This window comes from Electrona antarctica (assembly GCF_951216825.1).
Source record: "Electrona antarctica genome assembly, chromosome: 9".
Taxonomy (NCBI): Eukaryota; Metazoa; Chordata; class Actinopteri; order Myctophiformes; family Myctophidae; genus Electrona; species Electrona antarctica.
Window position 1 is genome coordinate 19,274,199 of NC_136790.1, and position 14,894 is coordinate 19,289,092.

Genomic DNA, 14,894 nt, shown 5'->3' on the forward strand with positions numbered 1-14,894 from the left:
TCAGCCCACGTCCAATTACTGGAGACCAGCTGTTACAGAACACAATATGAGAATGATGAGGACATAACAGCAAAGACTGCACAGCATTATCCCTGGAGACTGAAGGCGTGCATAGCATCAATAATAAATAAATAATAAATAAATATTAGTAGTCTAGAATCAATGTGACACATTACATTACATTACATTACAGTCATTTAGCAGACGCTTTTATCCAAAGCGACTTACAATAAGTGTATTCAACATAGGTAGGGAACAAAAACTACTAATCACCAGAAGTCTTTAGTGCATTTTCTGCAAAAACAAGCAACCAAGAGTATACCTAGCGCTAAGGTAAAAGTGCAATATATCAGCTACCTATTTCCTTAACCGGATGAGACAAAATAGCTAAATCAAATGAGCATGAGCTAAAACAATTAAGTGTATCGACTAAACAAGATCCAATAAACAATACAACAATAGAAAACAAACGTTCGTACAACTAGTTAACAACAAGTAGGTCAGGCAGAGAGGAAGGGTAGTGTTTCCTGAAGAGGTGGGTTTTCAACCTGCGGCGAAATATGGGCAGTGACTCTGCTGTCCTAACATCAGTGGGGAGTTCATTCCACCACTGTGGGGCCAGAACAGAAAAGAGTCGTGACCGTGTGGATCGGCCAGAAGGACCCTTGAGTGACGAGGCAATCAGTCGCCCCGAGGTGGCAGACCGAAGTGGTCGGGCAGGGGTGTAGGCATCGACCATAGCCCGGAGATAGGAAGGAGCTGTTCCTTTCACTGCCCTATAGGCTAACACCAGGGTTTTGAACTGGATGCGGGCCGCTACGGGGAGCCAGTGTAGAGAACGGAGAAGGATGGTTGTGTGGGAGAACTTGGGGCGGTTGAACACCAGACGAGCCGCAGCTTTCTGAACAAGCTCCAGGGGTCTGATGGCAGATGCCGGAGCACCAGCAAGGAGGGAGTTGCAGTAGTCCAGGCGGGAGATGACGAGAGCCTGGATGAGCACCTGGGCTGCCTTCTCCGTGAGGAAGGGGCGAATCCTCCTGATGTTGTAGAGGAGGAATCTGCAGGACCTTGTCACTGATGCGATGTTTGCCGAGAACGTCAGTTGATCGTCCAGGGTCACACCCAGATTTTTCGCAGTCCGAGTTGAGGTCACCACAGCATTATCAATGGTGATGGCCATGGCAATGACACCATTTGACAATCAGTTTATGAACACAACATATCCTTCTATTTGTATTTACCCTCGCTGTAAGATTGAAATCTGCCATTTCCGGTGCGCGACACAACAATACACATGTACATAATTTGTAGAGCTGAGAACTGAAAAACAGTAACAATCCAGATTTCTACGGAACTCACCTCAATTAACCACTTATGGGTTGTATATAAAATAGCAAAAATAGCTGATCTATAAGCTCATTACTTCATGACCTGTCACAACCTATTGTTTGTAGATCTGCCATTGTTAAAGGTGCCTCCATTTTTTTTTTTTTTTACTAAATGTTTGATAGGGATGCTATATTTCATGTGATTCAAGACGTCAGGCCATAGCCTCAGAAGCCTCCCAATACATCACCTTAACCTTGAAGGGCCATCACAGATGGCCAACCAGCATGAGGACACTAATGATCCCTGTCATTTTCAATGTAATTTGGCAACGGAGGGTTTTTTGTCAATGATAATTGACAAAAAAAAACTATCAATAACCGATTAGGCCTTGTCTTGAGTAAAGCATTTCTGTTTCATGTAACCTTTTGAAAACCTATATGATCAGGATCTAATTTGTGATAGATTTCAAACAGCAATACTGAAGCTACACAGCAAAATCATTAATTGAATGTGGAAAATGTACTCATAACGCTAACTTTTACACTTTCTATAGTCACAGGAAGAAGGAAAGCATTTACATTTACACATTGATCATGTCTTCTCTGACAGTGTGAAAACAGATTCTCACAATTGTACCATGAAAATCATGGCATATCTCACCACTTATATCACAACACAAGCACATTAGTATGCATTAACTTTATTCAGGAAAAAACTAGACGTCATATAAAAACAAACGGGCAAAAAAACTAAATCATTTAAAAGTCCTCATTTGTTCACAGAGTCTCCCCCACATTCATTCACCATTCTCCAAGGGGGCATCCTGGTTGTTTTCATCACTGTCTGATTTCTCATCATCTAGAAAATAGAACACAAAACAATTAATAGCAAGGCATATAAAAGGTAATTCTATCCTTCCATCAGCACATTTTGTGAACCACCAACCACACATTTCTGGTATTATTTTAACCCAAGGAAGCGGAACTCCACTTCCCTATTTCTTTAACCCATTTAGACGCGAGGACGATTCTACAAATGTCTTCTAAATCCTGACAGTTTTCTGAAAAACCTATGTTTCTATGTCAGTGGTTCTCAAACATTTTCATGTCAAGGACCCCCAAAAATATATGTAATTGGCCACCGACCCCATCTGAAAATATGTTGTTCCAGGGACCCCCCCTGAAGCAAAGATTTGAGTTAAAAACATTCGCTCTGAAAGAATACACAACGAGCTCGAGCTTGTAATGTAGATCTGCTATTTTTCAATAGCTAAAGTATAACAATGCTTAAAACACCAAAAGGGGTTCCCGCCCAGAATTAAGCTAAGTTTCACTTTCCTACTCCTTTAACTAAGATAGCTAAGTTTCACTTTCCCATTTCTTTAACCAAGAAAGCTAAGTTTCATGTTCTTGTTACTTTAACCCAAGACAGCAGAACTCCACTTCCCAAGACAAGAGGTTAAATTAATTTTGCTCCTATGCCACTAAAATGTGGAATGCCCTACCAAGAGCCATAAGAAATGTGAATCCCTAGCCTCCTTCAAAACCGCTCTCAAAGAGCACTTACAGGCCCCTGTAAGTTAAATATACTGTCTATACTGTTCACATATTCCCTTTTTCTCTAACTGCGTATTTGAAGATACGATGTGTATATTTGTACTGTATGTCTTTAAATGTCTTGAAAATGGAGGACCCTGATGTAAACAAGATTTTGTATTGACCTTTACTTTCTTTGAAATGTACCCAGTCTACAAAATGAATACAAATTTCAATCAATCAAAAGGCACTGCTACTCTTCAACAAGTAGGTGTCTTACGGACATCAACCACTAGGTGTCCTACCGACACCAGGATCTGCATTTCTCATTCTTTCTTTGGAACAGAAGGTAGAGTCCATTTCCAACCCACTGCAGATGTGCTAGTTATATATTAACATGCCTTCATACAGATTTGTGATATGGTTAAAATTATGGTTGTATTCATTTAAATAAGTTCCAGAGTGCAGCTTTAAGGCATTCAAACCGAGAAAGCATCCCATGTCATTTTAGATTTTGGTGATGGCTATTCAAAAATTGCTGATAAAAAAAGCTAACAGCTTGTGAGCTTGTACATCTGCTATTTTTTTTTTATTACTTTTTTGAAAGATCTTTAAAGTGTGAGAACTATTGATTTAGAAGGCATTTGTAGAATCGGGAGGAAAAAATAGAGTCTGCAACCCTGTTAAAGAAACTCAGCTCCACAGGTCTATTATTGATTCAACGTTTCCATCACTAGGATGTTCTTCAGGAATACTACGGGAAATGGGTGTGTACCTTTATAAAAGGATGGGTACAACTGTGATTGGCTAGAAAGATGAGCAGTGACTGGTGCCACCTGAGCTCAAACCAATCCTCCAATATCACAAGGTAATAATAATAATAAACACAAGTTTAAGTGTATACATTTGTAGAATCTGCCTATGGTTTTAATGGGTTAAGGAACCCTCCATCACTCTCCCTGTATGTGGTTGTGTAATGTGTGTTCTGCTTTGGACTGCTTTGGCCTTGGGAGTTGGGACGTGGTTGGGTCTGGTGACTGGATTATTGTGTTCCAAGGCTTTTACATGCAAATATTTACATATTAAAAAAGTTCACTTGGACTTCCTCACAACAAAATGAACATGAGAGTCTCACGGTCATTTGAAGCAACTTCTACAACAGCAGACATTGAAAACAGTTGTTTGTGTACCACACTACCACTTCAATGGCACACAATAATACTAATGCATAAACACTCTCTGCATTTGTAGGAATTCCTCCTTTTCCAAAAGTAGAGACAGAGCTCACAGTGACATAACATGATAGCGGTTTACTCACTCTCCAGTGTCTGTTGTAGTTCCTGTATGGTACTGAGGAGTACATGGAACTGCTTCTTCCTCAACTCCAACTGAATGGGGAAAAGAGAGAGAAAATATGAAAACTCCTCATCACCAGCTTAACACCAACGTAACTAGGTGGACTTGAAGGGAAACACGTTACCTTCGCATCCACATTCTCTTTGATGTTGGAAAGCTGCTGAAGTTCTTTGTCAAGTGCCTCCAGCTGTCTGTGGGGAGAACAAAGGTGACATTTTTCGTTTTTTTTTATAAAAAAAAAAAAAGAAGGCCAAAATCCCATCGGGCGACTATAAACTCACTTCAGTGTTTCATGCCGATCTGGGTGCTGCTGAATAACCTTGGCCAGAGCGTCATATTCTGCAAAAGAGAGGTATTCATCATTACACTTTAACCGATTTAGGCCTGACGTCGAAATAAAAAAAACGTTCGCTCTGAAAGAATATATATTCAAAGATTTGTGCCGCATTTTTACGATTTTTCAGAAATAGCAGACCTACAAGCTCGTAGCGTGCCACTCGGTGGCGTGCTATGATCTTGTAGATCTGCTATTTTTCAATAGCTAAAGTATAGCATAATGCTTAGTTAAAACACCAAAAGGGGTTCCCGCCCAAAATGGGTTAATCACCAAATGGCATGTGTGTGGTGCCACCACTGTCTGTAACAGAGTTGTGAACCATTAAGCACTGTAAACTATTTCATTCAGAACTTTGCTCGAGTGAATGTAGGGCTGGGCAATATTGCGATACGAGACTAGACGCCATCCCTTAAAGTGAGGATCACTGCCTGGCTTCTTTTAAATCAGGCCTGAAAATCCATCTTCCAGGAGGCACTTCACTCACTTCTTCCATAGAACGTTGATGGCATCCACTGCCATCACCCCTCCCTTTCTTCTACTATGTGTACACTGTAGTGTTTTATTTTTTGTTGACGATATTGGATTTTGGTGTTATTTTTTATGCTACGTTGGTGAATTGAATACATAGGACCTCAGGACTTTTGTGTTATCTTTTTAGCCCAATTGTATGACTGTGCCTGTACTGTTTGCATTTCTGTCTAATAAAGTATTCAATCAATTAACGTCTGGGATTATTAAGATCGTGACATGGAAACCTGGAAAGGGATCTCTCCTAATGTATTTGGCATGGCAAAAAGCCCAGACTAAAATGAAAGACATTACAGCTTCCTGTAGAGAGGGGCGGACTGGCGCTTCCCAACATAATAAACTTCAACTTGGCTTGCCATGCACAGACGTTTCATGAATGGGTAATTGATCATATTAGCGGAGCATGGGATCATATAGACGAGTGGTGTTGTTCACCTGCAAACTTGCTGAGTCTATAAACGGACAGTGGGAAGCCAGTATCAAGTATTAAAACAATCTTTTATTTATAATACAGTAAGGCCCTGGAGAGAAATTTCCACCTCCATAGGGAGGAAGGAATTCTCCTCTTCCCTGACTCCTATAATCAGCAATAAGTATTTTCTACCAGGTATGAATAGTATTTTTAGCCATTGGTTTACAAAGGGAATTAAGACTATAGGTGACCTCTTCATTGAAGAAGGGCTCATGTCATTCGCACAGGTTCAATCTCGTTTTGACATACCCAATAACCACTTCTTTGCCTTTTTACAAGTACGTCACTTTATTCAAACCAGCATTAAGCTCCCCCCAGATGAACCAGTTAAAAGCCCACTAGATAAATGTCTCACCCAATTAACAAAGCCTAGAGACTTTATTTCCCACTTCTATCAGGTTATGGATACTTGGAACAAGCATAGCATAGATAAAGTAATATCATCCTGGGAAGGGGACTTCAGAACTCACTACCAAATGGCAGACTGGAAGGCATTCTTTCCTGCAGCAGTACATTCTGCTGTAATAACTTGGGAAGACCCAGTACAACATTTTGCATAGACAACACAGGACACCATACATGCTGAACAAGTTTGACCCTTCAAGATCTCCATTATGCTCTAAATGCAAAGACAGAACTGGTACTTATATTCACTGCTTTTGGGACTGCTTTTGGGACCTCAATTTCTAAGGAGATAAAAACAAATTTTAAATGTATAATTGTAAAGAAAACCAGGTCTCTTTTTGCTCAGCCTTCCAGAGCGGAATATGTCCCTGAACCCAGCTAATGTTATGCTTCTTCAAAAGTTACTACTTCTCGCCAGAAAATGTATCATTTCAATTGGACAAACCACCAACAGTTACACAGTGGTACCGGGACATATATGAAATTATACCCATGGAGAGTATGAGTGCTAGGTCTAAAGCCAATGAAGACATTTTTACCAAAATATGGAAACCTCTACTCGACCACCTACCATCGGTTGCCCTTAGCCAATAGGCTTGACTGGTCTATGTAAAGCTGTTTATTGCTCTGAACCAATGCAAGGGAATGCTGGATGTGTCTCGGTATATAGCTGGTTAATTGTCTCGAATGCTTGATGTGTCTTGCTATAGCTGATGAACTGCTCTGATGAACTAATGCAAAAATAACCAATGATCAATTTTTTTTCTTATTTCGTTTATTTTTTGTCTGCTTTTGTTAGCCTGTTTCGTACTTGCTTTATCGTTGATGTATTGAATGTAGGTGGTTTACAATTTGTCTGTCTTTAAAAACAAAACAAAAACAAAACACAGGGACGCTACAATGTAATGATACAAGCACATGTCATGTGTGTGTACTGTATACTGTAAATTGATGTGCCCAAATAAATAATCATATTACATTTTTTTTTAAAGATTGTGACATGGCATAAATGTGGTCTTTTCCTGGTTTTCAAGGCTGTGTTACTGTAAAGTAATGCATGTCATTTTGTTAACCTCTTCTATTGTTCTATTATTTGCCTTTACCACCTATTATATAGGCACTACTGCTGGATATTAATAAACTTTTGTGTAGACAGTCATCCCCACAACATCAATAGAGGTTGTTGTAATGCTGCCATGCTTGTCTCACCTTGTCGATTCTTTCGTATTCTCTTTGCCCTCTGAATCTCCTTCTTGCATTCTGATATCTTGTCGTGTGCAGATGTGATGTTTTCCTCTACAGCGTTTAAACAGAAGGCGGTAAGAACGTTACAGTTGAAGCAAACATCAACTTCTTCATATTCAGACATTGACACAGGTGGCCTCAGGGATAATTATTACAATTCATTCATGTACACATTTCAATTGAGTTCTAAATTGGTGTGTGTGTGTGTGTGTGTGTGTGTGTGTGTGTGTGTGTGTGTGTGTGTGTGTGTGTGTGTGTGTGTGTGTAACAAGTCAAACTCTATACAACCAAGCTGTTAACCCACCTATATTTGTGTATATTTTCTCGTAATTCTCCATTTCGCGAAGGTTCATGTCATAAACCATCAATGTCTTCCCCATGGAGAATTCACATTGGGCTAACGTACCAAGCATCCTCTGGTATGTTGTGAACCTGCACACACACAAACACATGAAACAAATCGTCAAGTGTTCATATACATTTGTAGGTGGGCCTGGGTGGACTGGACGCAGGCCCACCCAGATTTACAGCTTTCCCCAGTCTGCACTGACTGTATATAATATTCATGAGCAAATGTGTAGAACAGCACCCCCTTATGTCCGAGTTTTGAGTCAAATATAACTATTTTACCCTCTGATAAAAGCTTCTGAATGGAGTGAATGCCATAGCACAAATTAAGATAGGAATGGCCCTGACTGCATGCTGCATATCAAATGGCCCAGTGTGTATCATAAACTGCAACTACTGTAGCCTACGAGGCTACTTTTTAAACCACCGCTAATGAGACAAGCCATGTTTTGAGAAAGAGATCGGGTAGTATATTATATATTTTTTTCTCTCTTCATAAACCGAAAATGTATGCCTCATCTGTAACTGCACGGTCTGTTTTAAAAGTTAATTCCATCAATACAGCCTCCTATCATGTGTGTGCCACATTCTTGCCAAACAAGAAATAATTTTGGGGTGGCGACATTAAAGGAGCCATACAGCTTTCAGTTTTAAGACTTTCTGAAGCAGTTGAACCACGCAGGATAGCTTTGCTGGTTGGAAACCAATATCATTGCATGTTACTTGCTGCATGTGCTTGTACTGTAAGTGTATGCTTGAAGTTTCTCATTTTGTGGACAATTATGTGGAGTTAGAGCTGATAGTTACAGAAGAGCTGTTGTGCATTTTGTATTTGTCTGTGCATGCATGGGTGTATTGTATTGTGTTGTTCTGTACTCTTTGTATATTTGTGACAAGGACCCCCTCGGAAATGACATGATATACATCTTAAGGGGTTTCCTTTCAATTCTAAAAAGGTACATTGTAGAAACACGACAAAAGTACACAAATAGCCGATCTACAAGCTTTTACAGAAAACAAACAAAAAGGTTTCTGTCCGACAGCAACGAAACACACTATGTAGAACACAGCATTATGTTATACTTTAGCTATTGAAAAATAGCAGATCTACAAGCTCATAGATCTACAAGCTCGAGCTTGTATTCCTTCAGAGCGAACGTTTTTTAACTCAAATCTTTGCTTCCGGGGGTGGGGGGTCCCTGGAACTACAAATTTTCAGATGGGGGTCGGCGGCCACTTTCATATGATTTCTGGGGTCCTTGACATTAAATAGTTTGAGAACCACTGACATAGAAACATAGGTTTTTCAGAAAGACATTTGTAGAATCGGCTTCAGGTCTAAATGGGTTAAGAGGGCTAGCTCTAAGTGGTTCTCAGTGGTGGAAAGTAATTAAGTACATTTACTCAAGTACTGTACTAATTATTTGACAAATTTAGTTAGTAGTTACTTTGTAGATTTTGATTAAGCCCAATATACATTTTGGCCATTTGAAATAGCTGATCAACAAGCTCATTGTGAGCTTGTAGATCTGCTATTTCCAAAAGATTTATACATTTGAAAACTTCTGCATGATGAGTACCTTCTACTTTTGGTACTTCAAGTACATTTAGATCATACCAATAGTTTTGTACTTTTACCCAAATTTTGAATTCCGGACATCTACTTGTAACAGAGTATTTCTACATTGCAGTAGTGATAATTTTACTTAAATAAAGAACGCAGGTACTTTTTCCAACACTGGTGGTTCTTTCATCTAATATTGACCGCTGCTCGCTTTGTATGTCCGTGAGAAAACCAAAGTATTCAAACTAAGGGTTTCCAGAGTTCCTTTACAGAGCACAACCATGGACTGCTACCATATTATATCATACCAGTCTACACTGTAGATTATCTCAACATTATTATACCACTATATACTCTGACATCATTGCTATACCATATTATATTATCTTACACACTATTCTGTATTTAATTCCGACGTCATTTTGTAGTGAGACTATTATCATCATTATTATTGAAGGTGGTAACAGTCCATTTGCTCAGTACAATATTTCGGGGGCATATTTAGAATGTGTGCAGGGTTGAGTATGTTGAATCTAGTTTGCATTAATGAGGATTTAGTTGACACAATGAAATAAAATGGTGATAGTATTCCGTGCGGGGCAGATGGCCTGTCACAGCCAGATTTGGGAGACCATGTAGGCATGTAGCTTTGTTGTTGCAAGGAAAGCGGTAAAATGAGACTTTCGTGGTTGTTTTCGTCTCAGATTTAGTCCGACGGAGGGACACAGTATAACTCTATGGGGACACAAAAGTAGGACCCGGAAGTATCTCTGGAGGGGGTGCTCACGTCACGTCTAAAATACTGAATTACTTATAATTATTGCTACTACTTGTATTTGCCTGCATCTCTCTCTCTCGCTCTCCTTCTCTCTCCCCCGACACGGTCGCGCCACCGAGTGGCGCGCTACGAGCTTGTAGGTCTGCTATTTTTGAAAAAAACGACTGACATAGAAACATAGCTTTTTCAGAAAACTGTCAGGATTTAGAAGACATTTTTTAAATTTCGACGTCAGGCCTAAATGGGTTAATACAATCAAATTGAAGTTAAGTTTACCCTTCTTCCGGTGTCCCAGCGGGTGAGTTGCACCATTTGGTGAAGCTCTTCAAGAGGACATTGATACGGCGGTCATCTCCAGCTCCATCGCCGTCAATAAGGAGACGCTTTCTGATCACTTCATCTAGACAAGGAGGAGAACAATGAATAACGTAAGTGCAAGCAAACTGACTGTGAAAAGTGGACTGTAAAGCAATCAATTGGCTGAGGCAGAGGCTGGGAATTCTACAGGTGAGGACTTAGGCTCATTAGGTCCACTGGCAGAGCCTGACAAGAGTGGTGTTTCTGGCACTGCACTCCCTGTGGTGGTGTGGAACGCGTGTGTCAAATTTGAAGTCGGTGGGGCAAACGGTTCTCGAGTTACGTGGATCATTCACAACCAAACCACCACACAGACAGACAGAGACATGGTGCCCTGCATTTATAGTTATATATCACTTGTATGCTGATATCGCATTTGGCTGAGGACATTTAAACCCATTTAAACCCATCAGTAAAACAAATTACTGCATTTTGGCTTTGCAGGGCAGTACACCTCCGACAGAAGGTGAACAAAACAAATCAAATAAATGCCAGCAGGTACGGATGGACACAGGGCAGTGAGGGCAAACATAATTCATGGGCACCTCTGAAATAATTTAAATTATGTGTCCCTAGCATAGAGTCTAGAGTAGACCATTATGAGAGCACAAATTGAAATATCTACGTGATTTATGCAATAATACTAAATGACACTCACTGTCAAATGATATGAACCTCAATTGGCTACTTTTGCCTTAATGTATAAAATAAGTAATTTGTAAAATGGTCTGAAAGTCATGCAAAGTGAACATGATGTGCAGTAAATCATTATCAGATCTACATGTACCCTTCAACTTCTTGTTTATGCCCATAATGACTGGCTATCCACAGGGTTAGTAGCCAATTCATAGCCATTTCTATTATTATTTAGATTTTTTTAAATAAAATAGCCAATTTAACATTGAGTTGCCTACAATGTTAGGTACCCACTCCTACCCCTGCGAGGCTAACGTTAGCCACCTAGCATGGTCATTTTAGCAGCTAAACGTTCGTAATAACGTTTCTCTGCTTCGTTCATTCATCGTCAACAATGTGATTGACATTACACTCGCCACTTTCCTCTACAGACAGTTAACGAATAAACTATAATAAATCCACCATAATGTCTCACCGTCTGTCACAGCTCCCATGTTTTGTCTGCAAAGCAAAGCGAATACAATAAACTTTATTGAAACAACAACAGGAAGTTATTATTTTTCTTCTTTGGTGTGTAGAGCAGCAGGGGCAATGGGGCATTACCTCCGCCTACTGGATTGGAGTGTGGTGATGAAAGCGATGAAAGAAAACAAAACCACTACATAGGCCTACTGATACTACAGTATATTGTGTTAATGAATTTCATGATGTAATAATAAACAACAGGAAGTGGGCAAGTGGACCCCTCCAGCCCTTCTCTAACTCAGTGATTCTCAAAGTGGGCCGGTGGGCCCGGGGTATGTTTGATTAACAGGCCACTTTATTTAACAGTTGGCCAAAATGGTCCAGCACGTGGTATTTATACAAAAGGATGCTAAAAGGTTAAAAGCTTATTTTGTATTCCCCAGGGCAGGGTCCTTAGGTTTGCAGGGGGTCCCCAGCAGAATTATTTCAAACACTTGAGCCCTAGGCTATAGGTCACACTGTAGGCCTACTGGTATATGTTTCTTTTCCATTTTTACCTCCTTTATGATGAATTCCTGTTCTGTTCCTTGGCTATATAGAAGTGTATATTTGTACGTCGCTAAATGTTTTGATGAATTGAACAAGGTGGACCTTCTTGTAAACAAGTGTACTGTGTAATGCTTTATTGGGTCGTCCACTCACAGTTAACAACAGTCTTTGTATTGAGTTGTGCTTGAAATGTACTGTAATTCTGCAAACTGTTTATAAATATTTCAATTTCAATTTCAATCAATCAATCAAACATGTGTTGAAAAAGTCTTGAAACACACATTTTGTTGCACAACATTCAAAGTGGTTGACCGAATACTAGGGTGGCCTCATCCATTGAGTTCAATGGAGAAGTGGCACCCTTTTTGGTTCATCAAGCTCTATTGTGGGTCGATGGCACAAAATCCTTGCAGGCCAAATACATTACGTTTGGGGTCCTGGGGAGGACCAAACTGGAGGTCGGGGGACCACCAAATGTCAAGTATTAGGCAGTCATTGTGAAAATATCTACAAGTCACAACACCTCGCAGTGGCAGTTGTGAGCTTGTAGTTCAGCTATTTTCATAGTATTTATCTGTGGAACCGAGTCAAACTAAATGTAATGCCTCAAGTTGAGGCATTACATTTAGTTTGACTCGGTTGAGGCCCTCAACACTACAAGTCGTGCTTGTCAGGGTGCGTGTGGGGTCCCCAGTTCAAATATGATTATTTTGGGGGCTGAAAAGTTTGGGAACCCTTGAACTGTTTGACTTGAGGTTTGTCTACAAGCTCTCCAATTTACCTTCCTTCCCAATAGCTAATTTATAAATATATAGGCCTGCCCTACACCTCCCTCCCCTGAGCCTGGGATCAATACCATTTATCGAGTTTCTGATCCGGTCTGGAGCGGAAATACCTTTACGTCATCAGGTGGCCGGAACACTTGATCGGGAACTTCGCATGGAACTTCCCCTGCCGTGCACCTCCAAAGTTATTCCCCTAGTAGTTTGCATTTTGTTTACAGTTCGGTATAATCGGTTGTTTTCTTTTGGCACAATCATCGTCTTGGTATACCAATCTTTTATTCTAACTCGTAGCGCGACGTGAAAACTCATCGATTCACATTACGATGAATGTGGGGAACAAAAACAACGCGACGCCAACCGGAACCGGAACACAACACCGGAACACAATGACGTACGGCCTCACCAGAATGCATTGCGGTAAACAGACATGGCCGCTCCTGGTGAAGACCTCCACAGCAGTCACCAGCAGCCAGCAACAGCAGCAGCACTGAACTGAACCCACCAGTCAGTGCATCCGAGCCTCCTCGCTCTCCTGTCGGCCGCCACACATCCAGCGACCACCGGTTCTGTCACCACACCATCCTCCACGTCGTCCACCATTAGGTAAGAAAGTGGAGAACTTGTGCTTCATTTATTTCTAAGATGACGACTCTTCATGACGTGTTGTGTTTTTTTTAGCCATCCCAGGCTAGCATTCCCATCGCTAACCCGTCTAAACAAGACATGGCCGAGAAATAGCAGATCTACAAGCTCACAATGCATCGCGGACACGACGCCCTGTGAGCTTGTGGATCTGCAATTTGCGGCGCGCGACACTGTCCCACGCCTGAAGTATAACTCGGTCTTTAGCCCAAGCTAATTTAGCCACTCCTCTCATTCCAAGTACAAGTGACAGTCAACATTTTTTTTACCACATTCTTGCAAGAACTTATTTTATATATATTTTCTAAATAATGCTCTATTATTTCACATCTGTTGAACATTTGTTTGTATTGGTAGCTTTGTGTTTTACGATTGTCACGTGTTTTATTTGTTGTTTTGCTTCATGTTAAGGGGCGTTGGGAAAGGGTTTGCTGCTGCATTGCTAGTCTCCACAAGACTGCTCTGCTCTGGCTGCCTGTCTGGCTTGGGCTGTGTTGCTGCTTGCTTTGGTTGCTAATGTTAGCTATCTGGCTAGCTACCTAGCCTAGCTGACCTGGCTTCAAGTTAGTGCATTTTGGTGTCAAACTCTATGGTGCAGGTGCTAAAACACTCATCACTCTTGGTGATTGCTTTTGTTCCCCTCTCGACTTTCATGGTACATCAGTGCAATGCACATAGGAATAAAGTGCAGTCCATGTAATAAGTATTTGAATACACTTATCCAGTTTGACACAGGTCTATGGTTGTTGCACACACAGCTGTGCTGTGGTGTAAACAAACACTACACTTTTGACTTGTTTATTTTGGCTATGTATGTGTGGTGTTTTAACTTTTAACCGATTTGTATAAAGCCTTTAATATGGCCTATGTAGATTATATTATAATGAATGATAGTGAAAGTGAAATGTTGCTCTATCCTTTTATGATTGAAAATTGTATTCACCTTATGTAGACTGGCTACATTTAAAACGAAAGCACAAGTCAATACAAAAACTGCAACGAGGATAAAACCATGCAGACCACTAAGACTTGTTTACGTCAGGGTCCTCCCATTTTCAATTCATCAGATGATATATTGTTCAACTAGACTGCAAACTTTCTAATTGCATTTTTTTCGTTTCCCTTTTCAACTGCGTCTTGTTATTAAAGAAGTTATATATATATATATAGCTGCATCATTTAAGACCTTAAATAAATGTCAATAACCTCAACAGTACTGTTCATTAATTGCTTACAAAATGAAAGGTGCATGTGATGTGACGTGCATTTGATAACCAGTGACCACACAGGTTTAGTCCTGGTTGACTCCAGCACCTTCCAAGGCAGAATTAGCAAGTTCACAAGGGTTCTCTGATAAGTTTTCAAATATGCCCGTGTGTATTTTAAGGGTGTATATGTAGCTGTTTTATGCTATGCAGTATATGCGATATCAACCTGTGTTTTCTGTGAATATGCCCTTTCTAATATGCTAATCTGCTAATTATTAAGATAACTGTAATGCATAATTTATGTTAATTTCATTTAACGATAACATGTACACATGGCGTGTGCGGTCTTTTTCAT

General features: G+C 40.3%; 2 protein-coding genes across 2 annotated transcripts in view; one reads left to right on the forward strand and one right to left on the reverse strand.

The window, feature by feature from the left end:
• Nucleotides 1-2,013: 2,013 nt before the first annotated feature.
• Nucleotides 2,014-11,487, reverse strand: thoc7 (THO complex 7). The gene is made up of 8 exons (XM_079511159.1): nt 11,366-11,487; nt 10,174-10,297; nt 7,512-7,639; nt 7,172-7,258; nt 4,502-4,559; nt 4,345-4,411; nt 4,183-4,252; nt 2,014-2,187 (listed from the first exon to the last, which is right to left on the reverse strand). Exons 1-8 carry the CDS (start codon nt 11,382-11,384, stop codon nt 2,126-2,128), a joined length of 615 nt encoding a protein of 204 aa, XP_079367285.1. The 5' UTR covers nt 11,385-11,487; the 3' UTR covers nt 2,014-2,125.
• Nucleotides 11,488-13,098: 1,611 nt separating this feature from the next.
• The window catches only part of atxn7 (ataxin 7), a 43,288-nt gene continuing 41,492 nt past the window's right edge, over nt 13,099-14,894 (forward strand). Inside the window, exon 1 of the mRNA XM_079511140.1 lies at nt 13,099-13,292. The gene's annotated coding sequence lies outside the window, so the exon portion shown is untranslated. The remainder of the gene's footprint in view (nt 13,293-14,894) is intronic.